This window comes from Entelurus aequoreus, linkage group LG07 (assembly GCF_033978785.1).
Source record: "Entelurus aequoreus isolate RoL-2023_Sb linkage group LG07, RoL_Eaeq_v1.1, whole genome shotgun sequence".
Classification (NCBI taxonomy): domain Eukaryota; kingdom Metazoa; phylum Chordata; class Actinopteri; order Syngnathiformes; family Syngnathidae; genus Entelurus; species Entelurus aequoreus.
This window is the reverse complement of record NC_084737.1, coordinates 79541241-79561378: the sequence shown is the minus strand read 5'-3', so window position 1 is coordinate 79561378 and position 20138 is coordinate 79541241. Positions and strand designations below refer to the sequence as shown.

Below are 20138 nucleotides of genomic sequence, written 5' to 3'. Positions count from 1 at the left end.
CCTCAGTGGAAAAAGTTTGGACACCCCTGTCTACATTGTATCTGCAAGAACTTGTTTTTTTGGCTTTGGTTATCTTTGACCTTTCAGATTATTTCTGCCTACACTTATTATTCCTGTGGTGTGACAGCAATAACATTACTAAGATTTTCAGACTCTACGAGGGTTTGAATGGACAACTCAGCCCAAAGGCCAAAAATAGCCCAGTATATTTTGTTTCCAGGACAAGGACAGTTCTGGTGCCACCGTTCTCCACCTTGCCTCCCGCTTCAGTCATCACGAGATCACAGATTGGCTGCTCAAGAGCGGGGAGGCAGACCCTGGGGCCCCCACCGACACAGGGGCCCTACCTGTTCACTACGCTGCTGCCAAGGGAGACCTGTCCTCGCTCCGACTGCTACTGGGGCACAGCTCAAAGTAAGAACAAGAAGACGGCTTTATCTCGGCAGGAGGTGGAGTTGATAAACTCTGTTGTCTGTCTTCTCAAAACAGTAGCGGTCAGACTGACTTCTATGTTGGATAAGCTTTTGTCGTAGGAATCTTTTCCTTTTTTTCCCCACTTCTCAGAGTGATTTACGTTCAGAGCTTATGCAGGATTAATGTTGAGCACACACTGCTTACTTTAAAACACACATGCACCACTGGATAGGATTGTATCCGAATATAGTAGAATATCTAAGGTTGAACTATCCAGTTGTAACTTAATGCAACGTAACGGTGATTTAAGGTTGCAAACTATCTTTCACTTTTTAACACTTGCTGCATGATCTACTAAAGGTTTGGTTTACTAAAACAAGTGCAAAGTTCATAGCACTGATGTAGTAAACTTGTGAGCAGAGGATTGCGTCTCTTAGGTAAGCAGAATAGGAAGCACAATCCATTTAGCGTGTCTGTCTTCATGAATATGCAGAGTATATGCTAATCAGTGTTGGGTTAGTTTCTGAAAACCAGTAGCTAGTTACAGTTTCTAGTTACTTTATTTCAAAAGTAACTCAGTTACTTACACCAAAAAGTAATGCGTTACTGTGAAAAGTAACTATTTAGTAGGGCTCTGAATCTTTGGGTGTCCCACGATTCGATTCAATATCGATTCTTGGGGGTCACGATTCGATTCAATATCGATTCTTGGGGGTCACGATTCGATTCAAAATCGATTTTTTTTTTTTTTCAATTCAACACGATTCTCGATTCAAAAACGATTGTTTCCCCGATTCAAAAGGATTCTCTATTCATGGAATACATAGGATTTCAGCAGGATCTACCCCAGTCTGCTGACATGCAAGCAGAGTAGTAGATTTTTGTAAAAAGCTTTTATAATTATAAAGGACAATGTTTTATCAACTGATTGCAATAATGTAAATTTGTTTTAACTATTAAATGAACCAAAAATATGACTTATTTTATCTTTGTGAAAATATTGGACAGTGTGTTGTCAAGCTTATGAGATGTGATGCAAGTGTAAGCCACTGTGACACTATTGTTCTTTTCTTTTAATTTTTATAAATGTCTAATGATAATGTCAATGAGGGATTTTTAATCACTGCTATGTTGAAACTGTAACTAATATTGATACTGTTGTTGACGATATTCATTTTTGTTTCACTACTTTTGGTTTGTTCTGTGTCGTGTTTGTGTCAATTGCTCTGTTTATTGCAGTTCTGAGTGTTGCTGGGTCGGGTTTGGTTTTGGAATTGGATTGCATTGTTATGGTATTGCTGTGTATTGTTTTGTTGGATTGATTAATTAAAAAAAATAAAAATTAAAAATATAAAAAATAATGAATTTTTTTTTTTTAAATCGATTTTTTAAAAATGAGAATCGATTCTGAATCGCACAACGTGAGAATCGCGATTCGAATTCGAATCGATTTTTTCCCACACCCCTACTATTTAGTTAATCTTTTTTTTTTTATTATTTAAGGCTCCCATTAATGCCCTTTTAGCCTTCATTTCAGTACTGTTATTGCACTGGAGAATAATACAATCTGTTGATCAACTTGACATGCATTTGCATCACTCAACTCTGCTAAGCAATGTGGTCTACATACAACACACAAACAATGTGCTCTACATACAACACACAAACAATGTGCTCTACAAACAACACACAAACAATGTGGTCTACATACAACACACAAACAATGTGCTCTACATACAACACACAAACAATGTGGTCTACATACAACACACAAACAATGTGGTCTACATACAACACACAAACAATGTGGTCTACATACAACACACAAACAATGTGGTCTACATACAACACACAAACAATGTGGTCTACATACAACACACAAACAATGTGCTCTACATACAACACACAAAGACAAAGATATGTTTCAAAGGGCCAATTTATTTTGGGCCAGAACAAATTGGCAAAACTATTTTAAATAGCTGCAACATAACATGCATAAGTAACAAACCGCATAATAACAACATGTCACAACCTGGCTTCACCCAAGGAAGGCACACATGACATGATTATATGTCATGTCACTATATACAGCACACATACTGCTGTACACACGCCTAACCAGGCTTGTTTTTCTCTCAAGGAATTGTGAAATAAAATCATGTCTTCATGAGATCAACACTGTACTGAAGCCCAGAACACTCTACACATTTCCCCAGTTTTAGTTTAGAGAAAAGGAAAGATTCGCCTGGCCCACTAGGATCCCTCTTTGTGTTTGTGAACTTTATAGTCTATACATTTAGAGTGATGTGATAATCAAACACTCTAGAAGTCTAGAATGAACGAGTATATAAGAGAATTGACAGAGTATGTGTACCTTCAGTGATAAATGATGAGCAGAGGCAGAGTTTTGAGTGTTTTCTTTAGCTTGCTTTACATGTTTATGTACTCACTGTCCACTGTGTCCAGTTGCCTGAAATCAGGGGACTCCACTGTAGAAATAGCCTGCGTGTCTTCTAGCACATACGCTGCAATGGCTCTATCAATGTTGTCCTGGCTATCAGTCCCTCCGTTAAAATCCAGCCGCTGTGTGTCTCTCTTTACTAGCTTCGTCGAAGCATGTTGCTTTTGTAGCTGTTTCAGCAGATTTGAATTGATGTTTTGGGCAGTAGATAGGATCTTTGATCCAAGACACAACTTATATTTAACTAAAATGTTATTTTCTTTGTGCTCGACAAAAGAAAAGTAGTGACAATATCTCCATGTTAAGAAACTCGGCTTCGGCTCCGCCATGGCTTGTTAGTAAACACAGACACGCCCCCCCACCCCGCCCCACACACACACACACCCACACACAGCGCGCCTCTTCCTTGTGACACAGGAACATTCAGAAGGACGACACCGCAGCAATAAAACACACTCAGATCTTCTCAGTTTCTAGCCGATACTATACAAAAAATAACGTAAAATAATGCAGTAACGCATCATGAAGTAACGGTAACTGAGTTACTGAATATAAAAAATAACGCGTTAGACTACTAGTTACCGCCGAAAATAACGGCGTTACAGTAGCGCGTTACTTTGTAACATGTTAGTCCCAACACTGATGCTAATCAGCACGACGCCAACAATACTGGGAGGAGGAGATGCAAATGTAATCATTCAGCACACACATTGTGATTCATCAAGACTGATCAGTTCTGCAGGTGCTATTTTGGACCTTTATCTAGTACCTATGTGTCAAAGTCAAGGGGATGATATTTGATTAGTATTAGAACCGGCCGGCAGGCCACAGCCGCCTGCTGCTGTTTTGCACGCACCAAAACTCCATCAGTGTTGGCGCTAAGAATAATCAAAATGGGGTCCCAGGGGCCCCATCAAGTCATAAAAATGGGGTCCCACAGTAAATTCTTGGGGTCCCACTTTTTTGTAACCATTTTGAAAAACAAATGTTAAATGTATTAATGCATTATCCTGTTATATGTCACATCCTATATTGTGTTTTGGAAAAAGGTTGTCATAAACGTTACTTGATTCATTAAAAAAAAAAAAAAAAAAAAAAAAAATGTTTTAATGCATATGTAAATGTATTCAGTTATAAACATTCATTTACTTTCTTCTTCTTTTTATGGATCTAAACTTTACCGCTGCTGGTATTTTTTTCTGTATTTTTAGTGTAATATTTTCAGAATGTGTCTGTTCTATTTTTGGCCAAAGTAAGACAGAGAAAACAATCTGAAGTTGTCTTTAGTTTTTAGTTTTAATGCCATGATTTTAATAGTCCATGTGCACAGATTTTCCTCCATGCGGCCCCTGAGCTAAAATGAGTTTGACACCCCTGATCTAGTACATCTGAAAAGTATGTGCAGACTGGCATTTGGGCACAAGGCTATGAAAAAAGAGGTGATCGCGCTGTAAAGATTGTCCTTTATATGCTTGTCAACATATATGGACTGTCAGACATATACAAGTTATTAGACATACTGTCTATTCAACACTTTTATTTTATAATGTTATAGCTTCTGAATGACTAAGGAGCTTATTAAAGCAAATTCAATTCATGTGTTTGATTGCCACACTTTCAAAAACTCACGGTAATCCTGCTCATTTCCTAGAGAGGCAGCAAGCGTGATAATCACTGGCTATCTTAAATGCTAACATAAATACAAGAGACATTAACATATTTTAAACCTGCTTGAATGATTTCAGTGTGTGCACTTTTCTCAGTACTTTTGGAGCACATGCAACGATAACGTGATAAATTTGGTCACAATAACCATGATATGAAATTTTAAATCATCACATCCTTAGTTCTACAAAACCCAAAACCAGTGAAGTTGGCGCTTTGTGTAATTCGTTAATAAAAACAGAATAAAATAATTTGCAAATCCTTTTCAACTTATATTCAATTGAATAGACTGCAAAGACAAGATATTTAATGTTTGAACAGAGAAACTAAATTTTTTATTGCAAATAATCATTAACTTAGAATTTAATGGCAGCAACACATTGCAAAAAAGTTGGCACAAGGGCATTTTTACCACTGTGTTACATGGCCTTTCCTTTTAACAACACTCAGTAAATGTTTGGGAACTGAGGAGACACATTTTTTAAGTTTTTCAGGTGGAATTCTTTCCCATTCTTGCTTGATGTACAGCTTAAGTTGTTCAACAGTCCGGGGGTCTCCCTTGTGCTATTTTAGGCTTCATAATGCGCCACACATTTTCAATGGGAGACAGGTCTGGACTACAGGCAGGCCAGTCTAGTACTCACACTCTTTTACTATGAAGCCATGCTGTTGTAACACGTGGCTTGGCATTGTCTTGCTGAAATAAGCAGGGGCGTCCATGGTAATGTAGCTTGGATGGCAACATATGTTGCTCCAAAACCTGTATGTACCTTTCAGCATTAATGGCGCCTTCACAGATGTGTAAGTTACCCATGTCTTGGGCACTAATACACCCCCATACCATCACAGATGCTGGCTTTTCAACTTTGCGCCTATAACAATCCGGATGGTTCTTTTCCTCTTTGTTCCGGAGGACACGACGTCCACAGTTTCCAAAACCAATTTGAAATGTGGACACGTCAGATCACAGAACACTTTTCCACTTTGCATCAGTCCATCTTAGATGAGCTCGCGCCCAGCGAAGCCGGCGGAATTTCTGGGTGTTGTTGATGAATGGCTTTCGATTTGCAGAGTAGAGTTTTAACTTGCACTTACAGATGTAGCGACGAACTGTAGTTACTGACAGTGGTTTTCTGAAGTGTTCCTGAGCCCATGTGGTGATATCCTTTACACACTTATGTCGGTTTTTGATGCAGTACTGCCTGAGGGATCGAAGGTCCGTAATATTATCGCTTACGTGCAGTGATTTTTCCAGATTCTCTGAGCCTTTTGATATTACGGACCCTAGATGGTGAAATCCCTAAATTCCTTGCAATAGCTGGTTGAGAAATGTTGTTCTTAAACTGTTCGACAATTTGCTCACGCATTTGTTGACAAAGTGGTGACCCTCGCCCCGTCCTTGTTTGTGAATGACTGAGCATTTCATGGAAGCTGCTTTTATACCCAACCATGGCACCCACCTGTTCCCAATTAGCCTCTTTACCTGTGAAATGTTCCAAATAAGTGTTTGATGAGCATTCCTCAACTTTATCAGTCTTTTTTGCCACTGGTGCCAGCTTTTTTGAAAAAAGTTGCAGGCATCAAATTCCAAATGAGCTAATATTTGCAAAAAATAACAAAGTTTTCCAGTTCGAACGTTAAGTATCTTGTCTTTGCAGTCTATTCAATTGAATATAGCTTGAAAAGGATTCGCAAAGCATTGTATTCTGTTTTTATTTACGATTTACACAACGTGCCAACTTCACTGGTTTTGGGTTTTTGGATAAGTTGTTTTTGACGTTGCAGTCTTTCAGCTTTCACGTGACTTTGTTTGTTATTATGTTCTGGAGTGTTGCACAAAAATCCCCCCAAAAAAGCAAAATGTGCATAATAACGCTAAAAACCTTGACGATATGAGACTATTGAGAGGTACGCTAGGTCATACACGGTTATCCACTTTTGGAATAGGCCAGAAGAACAAACTCACATAAGGTAGTAGTTGTTAGGTATGCTATGATCTCATGTAATAGGCCAGCTTGTGTGATGCATTGCACATCAGGGGTTCAAGTCCACTGCCGGCTCCAATAAAGAGTAATATTTCAGATGGAGTACAGTAGCACATGGTATATAATACACCTAATTGGCAGCATATAAACACTCCTGACTTCTGAGATCATTGGTTATGCCTACAGATAAGAAACTTAGTAAATGAGTAATATTTGCTTTGCATGGATGCAGGAGTACTGTAGGAAGCTAAACTGCTACATTCCTTTTGTCCAAGTTGATTCAACTGCAGTGCTTAGTAAACAAGTCAGGGCTGTTGTAAAAACACCAGAATGAATAAGCTTTGGGGCTCAAAGTGTCTAATGTCCTTTATTGTCTGGCACTGGCCAGGAGTTTAGCTGAACGTTGCTTTGGGGACACCAGTGTTGCAATCTAAATACTTCAATCCTGTTGTAAAAAACCTCTTAGCGATTTATTTCTGTAGAAAAAAGTTGCAACTTTCATGAGCTGCTTATGTAACTTCTCGAGAATTATTTTCACGTACAACTTTTACATTACGGCAATAATTTGAACATATATACTCACAGGACAATAAGAAACTTTAATATACTCTAGAGTAGTGCTGTGCGATATAACAATATACTTTATATCAAGGGTCCCCAAACTTTTTGACTTGGGGGCCACATTGGGTTAAAAAAAAAAAAAGTATATATATATATATATATATATATATATATATATATATATATATATATATATATATATATATATATATATATATATATATATATATATATATATGTATGTATATATATATATATATATATATATATATATATATATATATATATATATATATATATATATATATATATATATATATATATATATATATATATATATATATTTATATATAAAAATATATATACATATATATAATAATATATATAAAAAGAAAAGAAAAAAAAATATATATATATATTAAAGGTGGGGGAAATAATAGATTTTTAGATGAATCGCAATTCAGACATGGACGAATATAGAATCGATTAGTAAACGTCAATAATCGATAATCGTTTTATTTATTGCAAGTAAAGTAATGTCCGACCAGCTCCTTTATTTTAGGGCACTTATGTTGTGACTATTTTTCGCCGTGAGAAGAGGCGACATCCCTGCAGCAAACGCCTGCTGCACCTGTCGTTCAGAGGTGGGTGGTGCTTCACTTCCGTGTTCAGATTACGATTAAGGTGCAGTGATAACATCACATTTATATTGTTACTGTGACTGATTTAGTAAGTAAGACGGCATAAAAGCTCAACAGAAATGAAAAACGGTCGGCAGGATGTCAAAAGGAGACTTTTTTTTATTGCAAAAGGTCGATCCGACATTAAAACATGTCAAGACACTTTCACCATCACACACTTTTCTGGCTTTAAAATAAAAGCGCTACGCTATACATCCGGTTGAACTACATTTAAGGTTTCTCCTTAATGTATGGCTTCATGTTAGCCACCACACCTAACAAAATAAAGTAATATGTCTTGTAGCGTCCAGAAGAAAACAAACAAAGTCTGACTTACTTTTTAGCTTTTATTGCTAATTTTATGGTAACAACGGGCCCAATTCCAACAAGTATTTCCTTTGTGCACACACGTCTGCCTCCGTGCTTCACTTCTAGACACACAACACTTGTTCATTCTCCGTTGACACGGTGTGTTCACAGAACATTGTAAAAATGAACATCATAACACACTACCATACACATTAACACAGTTACTGTATGAATGGCGATATATAGTTGATTATTTGCGTATTATTGACTAATGGGGCACCGAAAATTTGGCTGGAAAAAAATGTACAATAATCACCGGAACAGTGCTTCCCAAACCGATGTGATGACGTAAGGGTTGTCTGGAGCGGAGGCAGCGGGTTCACGCTGTGGACGTACTTTAATGTATTGGAAATATACCCGCAGACAGCCTTACACACAATTTAGGATGAGACTGGCAGCTTTTAATGAGAGAAAGGCTCCCAGCAACGCGAAGCATTTGTGACGTCGTATTTTTTTGTAAAATGAAGCCATGCCTTGAGGCGTTTTTTCCGGTCCATTGTTATTGCTGCTTCTGTATCTGCCGCCTAATGACTGAGCTACGTCATTTCCTAGGACGTGCCACAGGGCATTTCCTGTGGGACGGGATTCGTTCCTAGGGATTCGAATAAAGAACCAACTCTTTTTCTTTACTACAGAGGCCTCGAAAACGGGAACCGGTTCTCAAAAAGGGATTTGAGTCCATGGAATCGGTTCTTTTCTTATCGAACAGCCGGGAGAACCGGTTTCGAACATCATCCCTAATAATCACTTCATATTATTACACATTGGCGTATTCATCTGATGACCATGTTTTTTTTCTGTACAAAATGATGGATAACTTGCTTTCAAATCATATGTCAGGGTGACAAGCGGATATCTAAGTATTTTATTTTAGAAAAAAATGTTTGGAATATGTGTTAATATAATGTTTGTTGCATGATTAGATGATATCAAAGTTAAGACATGCAATTGCACACACTACATGCATTGTTCTTAAAAAATTGAAAGAACAAATACATTTAATAAGAAATATGAAGCGCGTTATTGACGCACGTTTCCAGGCCACATCAAAAAATTTGAAAGGCCAGATCTGGCTTTGAGTTTGACACCTGTGCTGTAAATGGTCATAGCATAGCTGACTATCACACCTAAGTGTCCTTCGGTTTCATGAAAGGTGCTTATGAAGAAATGTATTATTGTTATTATTAAAGATAAGAGAAAATAGAAGCAACTATTTGTGTTGGAGAGAGGCAATGGCGAAGAAACTTTGATTCACGCAGTAGGGTTGTCTCATACAGCAGTGTTTTTCAACTACTGTGCCGCAGCACACTGTGCCGTGAGATACAGTGAGTCTGGTGCGCCGTAGGGGAGATGATCTAATTTTACCTATTTGGGTTAAAAATATTTTTTGCAAACCAGTAATTATAGTCTGCAAATGATGTGTTGTTGTTGAGTGTCGGTGCTGTCTAGAGCTCGGCAGAGTAACCGTGTAATACTCTTCCATATCAGTAGGTGGCAGCAGGTAGCTAATTGCTTTGTAGACGTTGGAAACAGCGGGAGCCAGTGTGCACGTAAAAAAGTATTTAATGCTTAAACCAAAAATAAGCAAAAGGTGAGTGCCCCTAAGAAAATGCTTTGAAGCTTAGGGAAGGCTATGCAGAACGAAACTAAAACTGAACTGGCTACAAAGTAAACAAAAACAGAATGCTGGACGACAGCAAAGACTTACTGTGGAGCAAAGACGGCGTCCACAATGTACATCCGAACATGACGTGACAATCAACAATGTCCCCACAAAGAAGGATAAAAACAACTGAAATATTCTTGATTGCTAAAACAAAGCCGATGCGGGAAATATCGCTCAAAGGAAGACATGAAACTGCTACAGGAAAATACCAAAAAAAGAGAAAAAGCCACCAAAATAGGAGCGCAAGACAAGAACTAAAACACTACACACAGGAAAACACCAAAAAACTCCAAATAAGTCACGGCGTGATGTGACAGGTTGTGACAGTACTTAGAGACAAGAGCTATAGTGATGCATGCTTGGTTATGGTTTGAATTCATATCCAACACTTGTGAGAACAACTTTTTATTGTCAATATCAGCTGCTGAGTTCAATTTTTTTATGTTTTCTGCTGGCGGTGTGACCCCAGATTTCTTCAATGAAAAAAATGTGCCTTGGCTCCAAAAAGGTTGAGAAACACTGCCATACAGAGCATATGCATTAGATCTAATATATTAGGATGCACTGTGGGATTACCACTTATTGTCCCTAATCAATGCAGAGTCAGCCAACCTATGGTTTGCAAAGATAACACTTGCATAAGCAGACTGAATGATTGCCATGGGGACATGAGCACCACATTGGAACGGCCATACTGGACAGATAAACCAAACTCAACACAGAGAGCGTTCCAACCACGGAAACGGCACAAACCAATGTAACCATTTGCAGTTCAACGGTGTTGGAGTCGCGACAAACACTCAGACAGCTTACAGCAGAAACATTTGAGCATTCTTGTTTTGGCAAAAAAAAGCGCAGACTTGGAATAAACAAAGCCCCTGTATTTATAGGGATGATACTCCAAACTGATTTTCCTGGTTGTTCGATAAGAAAAGAACCGAGTCCTCGGACTCGAATCCCTTTTTGAGAACCGGTACCCGTTATCGAGACCACTATAGTAAAGAAAAAGAGATGGTTCTTTATTCGAATCCCTGGGAACGAATCCCGTCCCGACCAGAAATGCTCCGTGGGACATCACAAGAAATGACGTCACGTAGCTCAGTCATTAGGCGCAGATAGGGAAAGCAGGAAAAACAATGGACCGGAAAAAGCGCTCCAAGGTGTAAAAAAGTTCAAAACAAAAGGTATAATCCAATGAATAACTTTACTGAGAGATTTGAGCAGTGTACAAACACATGACCAACACTTTTACGACCAACCGGAAACATAGCAACCAGGCTAGCAACGCACCTCCTTTACGGCAGCTGTCGCAACGTTCTTAAAGCAACCGCAGCACATACATATATATACAACACATCTCCCTTTTTTAACTTTTGTTTTTCTTTCCTTATAAACAAAACAAAATCACACTGTATATGTGTTGTCTGTCTAATTATAAATAATGCAGACGAGGCGTGTTGGCTGAGTTCTTGACGTTTACTTTCACAGCGTGCTCATAACCTCATTCTTAGCTGCCGGGTGGCGACATGCAACAACACTTTTCGGGGCTACCGCGCATGCTCGTCACTCCCGTTGCATGCTGGGTACTGTAGTTGTTATATTACCTAGCTCATAACATCACATCTTTCCCCTATAAAGAAATAATGTTAACTCAATAAAGTGTATTTCTTTTTTTAGCTTTAACTTTTCATTTTTTAGCATTGTAACCACATTTGCAAACAACTTTTCTCTTCATAGAATTTTCTTTCAATAAAAGAAATAAAGTGCAAAAATGTCAAAGCATCATAACAAACAGTTATGTCAAATAGCAGCAGAAGTGCACTTTTTGGAGAGCTGTATTATTTTCAGTTTTGTGCCCAAGGGACTGATTTTATTTAACACTATATTATTATTTATACACCTATAGTGATCACAGAGACAGATTGTTTTTGTGTTACTGTATATATTTGTTTTTCTGAAAAATCCCACTTAATATACTTTGGGTAACAAAAGTCAATATTTATTTTTTTATTTTATTTTTTTAGGGGGGTAACAGTCAATATTTATTTATTTATTAGATTTTAATTTTTTCTTATATAATAAAAGTGAACTTTTGTTAAACCAAATATTGTGTGTTTTTTTCCATACACAACAACCTATCTGGACTCGATAAGAGAATCGATAAGGAATCGGTTCGATAAAAGGATTCGATAATAGGCTCAAACTCGATAATTTCTTATCAAACGTCATCCCTATGTATTTAGGCTGTTGTTAAAAAAGCTTGTGCATTAGAGCAGTGTTTTTCAACCACTGTGCCGCGGCACACTGGTGTGCCATGAGATACAGTCTGGTGTAACGTGGAAGATTATGTCATTTCACCTAATTGGGTTAAAATATTTTTTGCAAACCAGTAATTATAATCTGCAAATAATGTGCCATTGTTGAGTGTCTGTGCTGTCTAGAGCTTGGCAGAGTAACCGTATAATACTCTTCCATATCAGTAGGTGGCAGCAGGTAGCTAATTGCTTTGTCGTGACGACAATATGCAGGCGACAGCAGGAGGCAGCGTGCAGGTCAAAAGGTATCTAATGCTTAAACCTAAAATAAACAGAAGGCGAGTGCCGCTAAGAAAAGGCAGTGAAGCTTAGGTATGGCTATGCAGAACGAAACTAAAACTGAACTGGCTACAAAGTAAACAAAAACGGAATGCTGGACGACAGCAAAGACTTACAGCGTGTGGAGCAGAAAAGGCGTCCACAAAGTACATCCGAACATGACATGACAATCAACAAGGTCCCCACAAAGAAGGACAGCAACAACTTAAATATTCTTGATTGTCAAAACAAAGCAGGTGTGGGGAATAGCGCTCAGGGAAGAAATTAAACTGCTACAGGAAAATAACAACAAAACAGGAAAAGCCATCAAAAGACAAGAACTAAAACACTACACAGAGGAAGACACCAAAAAACTCCAAATAAGTCAAAGTGTGATGTGACAGGTCGTGACAGTACTTTGAGACAAGAGCTATTGTGATGCATGTTTAGTTATGATTTGAATTCATATCCAACACTTGCGAGAACAACTTTTTACTGTCAATATCGGCTGCTGAGTTTCATTTTGAAGGTTTTCTGCTGGTGGTGTGCCTCCGCATTTTTCCAATGAACAAAATGTGCCTTGGCTCAAAAAAAGTTGAAAAACACTGCATTAGAGTACTTAAAGGCCTACTGAAAGCCACTACTACCGACCACGCAGTCTGATAGTTTATATATCAATGATGAAATCTTAACATTGCAACACATGCCAATACGGCCGGGTTAACTTATAAAGTGCAATTTTAAATTTCCCGGGAAACTTCCGGTTGAAAACGTCTAGATATGATAACGTTTACGCGTGATGTCAATGGTTGAAGCGGAAGTATTCGGACACATTGTATCCCAATACAAATAGCTCTGTTTTCATCGCAAAATTCCACAGCATTCTGGACATCTGTGTTGGTGAATCTTTTGCAATTTGTTTAATGAACAATGGAGACTGCAAAGAAGAAAGCTGTAGGTGGGATCGGTGTATTAGCGGCCGGCTGCAGCAACACAACCAGGAGGACTTTGAGTTGGATAGCAGACGCGCTATCTGACGCTAGCCGCCGACGGCATTGATGATCGGGTGAAGTCCTTCGTCGCGCCGTCGATCGCTGGAACGCAGGTGAGCACGGGTGTTGATGAGCAGATGAGGGCTGGCGTAGGTGGATATCTAATGTTTTTAGCATAGCTCTGACGAGGTCCCGTAGCTAAGTTAGCTTCAATGGCGTCAATAGCAACAGCATTGCTAGGCTTCGACAAGCGGCACAGCATTAACCGTGTGGTTACAGGTCCAGTGTTTGGTTCGGTGTCTCCTGATAGTAGTATTGTTGATCTTCTGTCTATCCTTCCAGTCAGGGGCTTATTTATTTTGTTTCTATCTGCATTTAAGCACGATGCTATCACGATGCTCCGTAGCTAAAGTGCTTCACCGATGTATTGTCGTGGAGATAAAAGTCACTGTGAATGTCCATTTCACTTTCTCGACTCTCATTTTCAAGAGGATATAGTGTGGAGTTGAAACTCAGTGTGAATGAAGTGTCCCTGCCCTGGAAGTAAGGAGCTGTCTCCTCCTTAATCTTACTCCTTGGTGAAGTACCAGAAAGAACTACATTTCCCAGAACACCAAGGTCAAGATGGCCACCAATTGGCTGATTCAAGGCAGCTGTTAAGGAATGGTGGTGCTGTCTCATTTCATGCAAGCAAGCAGAGCGGCAAGACGCAAAAATCTACAAGATCCATCTTTAAAAGACTTCCAACACACCAATGGTCGGTGAATATACCCACTTTGCAATATGCTGAAATGCTTATTTGTTAAAACTCACCTTGACATGTTGGTTTACTTACCTGTCTTAAATTGTTTTTAGTTTGAACCACAGCAAATTTACTCCAACCTTGAGCATTGATTGCATCTGGGTATTTTCTTACTGTTTGATAATTAAAAAGCTTGAGTTAATTGAATTGTTAAATAAGCTCAATTTAAAGGGATAAAAAGTCAAAGATTATGGTTCAAAGTTAAAAGTAATAAAGATAAAAGCAAAGTTGAAGGATAAAAATGTTAAAACTTTTGCTTAAAGTTAAGCTAATTATACTTACCTTTATACTTACCTTACTAATTAAGCTACCTTATTAATTAAGCTAATTACTTACCTTTACTCCGTTTGGTGGATTTACTCAGTTCCATCATGGTAATGAATTTACATGATTGATTACTTAATTGCATGATTAGTTAAATGATTAATTGAGTGAACGATTAAGTAATTAAACGATTGATTGATTAAATTAAATGATCAATTAATTTTGACTTCTTTAAAGTGACTAAAACTACTTTTCTGATTTACTTGTTTCATTTCACTGAAACTGGTTAATTTGACAGTGCATTCACATGCATTTAATCTAAGTGTCTAGAGTCCTTTTGAAAAGTAATGTTAGATAATTTAAAAGTTTAAACAATGGTATTTAAAAGTTTGCAAATTTAACTTTAAAAATAATACCTGTTTGAGTCAGTTGAATTTGAACCTTTTTGTAAATACCTGTACATATATTGTTTTTCCATTTGTTTCTTTGTGTTCGAAGGTTAACAACCTGATTGAATGAAGATCAACAGAAAAGAAACCAACAAAGCCAAAAAGTTGGATAAATAAAGTTGATCAATTGGAAATCCGAGTTGTCCTGGTGTCCTTTACGGAGTCAATAAGTGGAACTTGACAGTTGTTAACCACGGACCAGCCCTGGACAGTGAAGATCAAAGGCCTCAAGACCCAGGGGAGCTGTGGACGCCGGAGAAAACGGGATAAAGATGGCCGAAGAGGTATTGGGGAAGACTGCCGTGATCCTCAAGCAGGAGAGGACGACAGCCAAGAGGAACCTGACCAGAGTGGCCAACCTGATCTCCAGAGGAGCAGGCACCATGCTGCAATCCGAACTAAAAGAGGAGTTTGCCAAGTTTGCCGACCGTTTCACATCACTGCTGGATGCCAACGAGGACTTCAAGATTGGCCTGGAGGCTGACGTCAAGAAGGATGACCCAGATGGGGAGCTCGAGAAACAGCAGGAGGATGACATCCGAGCAACTATAAAAGATGCCGAAGATAAGATGGCAGAAATCAAGGACATTGTCCAGACCAACCTGTGGGGAAGATACGGGAAGACTGAGCAGAAGGCAGCGATTTCCGAGGCAGAGGACGCCATTCAAAGGGCTGAAAATGTAGCAGTTGAAAGCAACAACGTGGAAGGCTATGACGTTTACCTCACCCTGCTGAATGAGACGGTGAGTGTTACCATCCATACCATGGCCCATTGGGAGAAATGGATCCCTCAGCACTTAAAGGACGAGATGGATGACAAACTAACACAAGTGAAAGCAGCTCACTACAGGCTCAAGTTGAGGAAAGCTGAATTCGCCACATCCAGGAGGCTGGCTGATCAAGGTGCAGGAGGACGACCTGGCCAACCAACACATCCCATTGTGAGGATAAAGCCTACATCCCTACCAGTCTTCCATGGGAGCAAAATAGACTTTCACAGGTGGAAGAAGGATTGGGAGAGCCTCCAGAAACAAGGGGAGCCGACTGGATCACCAGAGGTAAAGAAGATCCAGCTGTTGGAGAGCGTCAGTGATTCCATTGCCAAGGAACTAAGACTGTCCACCTACACCACAGCAACAGATATCTTCAGGGTCCTCGAAAACAGGTACGGCAACAAATCAACGATCACAGTCGAAATCTTGGAAGCGCTGGACAAGATGGCACAAGTCAAGGGGAACCAGCCCAGGAAGGTCATTGACCTAATACAAGCTGTGGAGAAGGCCCTGGCTGACCTGACGGAGCTAGGAAACTCTGGAGCCATCAGAAACCCCCTCGTCATCAGGTCGATTGAAAGCAAGTTACCAGATTTCATAAAAAGAGACTGGCTGATGTATATGGTTGAGCCCACCAACCGTGTAACCCCAGACAACCATTTTGATATGCTCCTAAAGTTCCTAAAGAGCCAGGAGGAAATACTGGAACGACTCGAGCAACTAAAGCTGGTGGACAAAGCGGAAGAAGCAGACAGGAAGAAGCCAGAAAGAAAGTTTGCATCTACCAGGGCTACGAGTAAAGATGGTGACGAGGTCTGTGGCATTTGTGGTGGTGGTGGGCACACCAACAAGATCTACTTTTGCAAGAAGTTTAAAGGCTTGAAGCTACATGAGAAGAAAATGGCCCTGAAGAAGCTGGGAGCGTGCAGGAAGTGTCTTGGGTATCACGACGCAGGTGGCTACTGCAGAGACACCTTCCTATGCGGAAACCAAGACTGCAAAAGGGCAAGCGGCACACCTGACCACCACTACTTCCTATGCCCAACAGCAGAGGCCAGAAGAGAAGGAAGCAAAGGTGCAAAAGGAGGAAAAGAAGGAAAAGGTAAATTCACTGAGGAACAGGAGGCCTTCTTGTCACAACTTGCCCCAGAACTGGCAGAGAAGGGCAGAAAGGCATTCTCAAACCGAGCCTCAATGACTCTCAAATCAGCGGGCCAGTCTGAACTGCTGAAGGAAACTGGGCTGGCTGAGTTACCAGTGATGATGATGTTGATGATGGTCACAGCTAACGCAGGTCAGAAGATTGGCACACTTATAGACCTGGCATCCGACACAAATTACATCACTCACAAAGCTGCCGAAAGACTTGGCCTGAGAAGTGAAGACATAGCGCTGGTCGTACATGGAGTTGGAGGCATGACAATGAAAGTCAGGACGAAAAGGTACCTCCTGAAGGTCCGAGTCAAGACTCCAAAGGGGACTGAGCGAGCACATCAACTGGTCTGCTATGGCCTGGAGCAAATTGCAAAGGTCCATCAAGCAACTGAACCCGAAAAGTTGAAAAGCTTCTTCCCAGATGTCCAGCTTGAGGAGTTAGAAAGACCAGAGGAAGTCGAGCTCCTCATAAGCCATCGCGAGGGACGACTCGCACCCCAAAGACTAAAAGTCATCGGTGACCTTGTCCTATGGGAGAGCCCCCTGGGCAAAACAGTCGGTGGAGCACACCCTGACTTGCTCGAAGAAGTGGAGGTGGCAGCATATGAGTCAAGAACCCACTTTGCCCGCTCCATGAGAACCGCTGCTGTCCGATACCAAGAGATCACAGTCCCAGCGTCTGAGCCAGGCCGGCTACAGCAGGACGATGTGGCCCACGCAACTACATCTGCCAGTAACCGTGAATTTCTTGATTGGTGGCACTGGGACAGCATCGGAGCTGCATGTGAGCCGAAATGTGGAAGCTGCCGGTGTGGAAACTGTCCTCCAGGAGGAAAGGACATGACCCTGGCGGAGGAGAGGGAGTTTGAGATCATTAAAGGAGGACTCACCTACAAGATGGAGGACTCTCACTCCTCAACTCCACACTGGGATGCCAAATATCCCTGGACTGAAAATCCAGCCTCTCTCCCCAACAACAAAAGAGCAGTCCAAGCTTGCTTCTTGAGAATGGAAAAGCAACTGAGCAAAGACCCAGACTGGAAAGTTGCATATTCCACCCAGATCCATGAAATGGTCCAAAGAGGCGCAGCCATAAAACTCACCAATGAAGTCATGGAGAAGTGGAAAGGACCAGTTTGGTATGTCAGCCACTTGGTGGCGCCAAATCCCCATTCAGTGACTACACCAGTTCGTATTGTCTGGAACAGCAGCCAAAAATACAACGGAGTGAGCATGAATGATCTTCTCCTAAAAGGACCAGATGTTCTCAACCCCATCAGAGCTGTCCTGCTCCGATTCAGAGAAGGAGTGAACGCAGCTCTGGGCGACATCAGAAAGATGTATAACTCTGTCTGGTTGGAAGAGCGAGAGATGCATCTGCACAGGTTCCTGTGGAGAGACAGCCCAGAAGAGGAAATCAGTGAGTATGCCGTCACCAGAGTCAATATGGGCGACAAACCTGCTGGCTGCATTGCTCAATTGGCCATGAGGGAAACTGCAAGTCTGCCCAACTTCACTCACCTGCAGGATGAACGCAGAGTCATTGAAGAAGACAGCTACGTGGATGACCTGTTGACCTCCCACAATGACCTGAACAGACTTGACCAAATCACAGCTGGAGTTGAAGAGGTCCTAAAGGCTGGAGGCTTCTTCCTCAAACCATGGGTCAGGTCAGGGCAAAGTGGGAGGAAAGAAACTGAAGCGGATGTCCTAAAGCCAGAGCAAGGAAACACCTTGATTCTTCCAAACCAAATAAGAGAAGGAGGGAACAAAGCCCTGGGCATCGGCTACCAGGTGGACAAAGACAAACTGTACATGCTGATGGCGGTTAACTTTTCCAATAGGAAGAAAAAGATGAGAGTTGGCAAAGATCTTCTTGAAGAGGAGGTGAGAGCTGAAACGCCTAACCCACTGACGAGGAGAGCTCTCCTAAGCCAAGTTGCTGCACTGTACGACCCAATCGGCCTAGTTGCACCGGTCAAGCAGAAGGGAGCAATTCTCGTCCGTAAAGCATTCCAAGAAGGAGGGGGTGGCAAGCTGACCCAAGAAACCTGGGATCAACCTCTTTCAGAAAGACTCAGGGAAGAAGCCATACAGCTCTTCGAGGAATATGCCCAGCTTGGACAGGTGAAATTCCACAGGAGCCTCACACCGCCCGAATGGAAAGGGAAACCCTACGGCATCACATTTTCTGACGGAAGTGACAAAACCTATGGTGCTGTGATGTACGTCAGATGGGAGACAAGTCACGGAACTGAAGTTCGATTCGTGGAAGCAAAGGCCAAACTGACACCCCTGGACCAAAAGGGAGATGCTGTAAAAGCAGAAATCTGTGGCGCAGTCTTTGCTGCCAGAATTCGGAAGTACGTGGAGAAACATGCCCGTATGAAGATTGAGAAATGGTTCCACCTACTGGACAGTCAAACAGTCCTCGGGGCCATCCAACGAGAATCATACGGATACCAAACCTTCTTCGCCAACAGAGTGGGCGAAATCCAGATGTCCGGGCCAGTGCAAGACTGGTGGTGGACCAGAGGAGATCTGAACATTGCTGACTTAATAACAAGAGGAGGCAATCCCAAAGACTTAAATGAGGAATCCACATGGCAAAACGGACCAGAGTTCCTGAAGTGGCCAGTGGAGGAGTGGCCTATTCAGTCAGCTGGAGAAGTTGCAGCCCAGGCCAGGGAGAGTGTAAACAAGCTTCAAAGAAAGGCATTCTCTGCTGCACTGACCAGAGCTCAAGCTAAGATGAGTCGGCAAAAAGAAGACCCACTGGCCACTCCGGAAAAGGAAAGTCCCTGTGAAGAATCGAAACCTATTATGCCAAGAAGAAAACCCACTAGCTGGGTGAAACATCTTGTGGTTGTAAAAAGGTTCAGTAGCCTGACAAAACTGATCAGAGTTGTTGCCTGGACACGACGAGCTGCCGAGCAGTGGCTGAAGAGGAGGTCGAACCCAGGACAACCAAAGTGGGAGGCAACACCCAAGCAGGCTGGATTGGCTGGCACTGAACTAGAAGGTGCACGTGAAGACGTCTTCCTCGCAGCTCAAGAAGGTGTAACATTCCCAGTCACTACTCTGAGCAGATTGGCAGTATTCAAAGATGTGAAAACTGGACTCCTCGTTTGTGCAGGGAGGATCCAGATATTTAACGAAGATGAGACAGCCGTGCCAGTCTTGCCATTTGAAGCATGGGTGTCAACATTGCTGGCACAAGAATCCCATGACGCTAACCACGAGGGGGTAGCAGGAACCCTTCTACGGATGAGGAAGACAGCGTGGATAATAAAGGGCCGGAGAATTGCCAAGAAAGTAGTTGACAGCTG

General features: G+C 41.2%; 1 protein-coding gene across 3 annotated transcripts in view; it reads left to right on the top strand.

Moving 5' to 3' along the window:
* The window catches only part of espn (espin), a 98350-nt gene that overhangs the window by 9755 nt on the left and 68457 nt on the right, over positions 1 to 20138 (top strand). For all 3 annotated transcript variants that reach the window (XM_062054592.1, XM_062054591.1, XM_062054593.1), the window contains exon 2: positions 221 to 414. In XM_062054592.1, coding sequence (XP_061910576.1) covers positions 221 to 414 — 194 coding nt within the window. The remainder of the gene's footprint in view (positions 1 to 220; positions 415 to 20138) is intronic.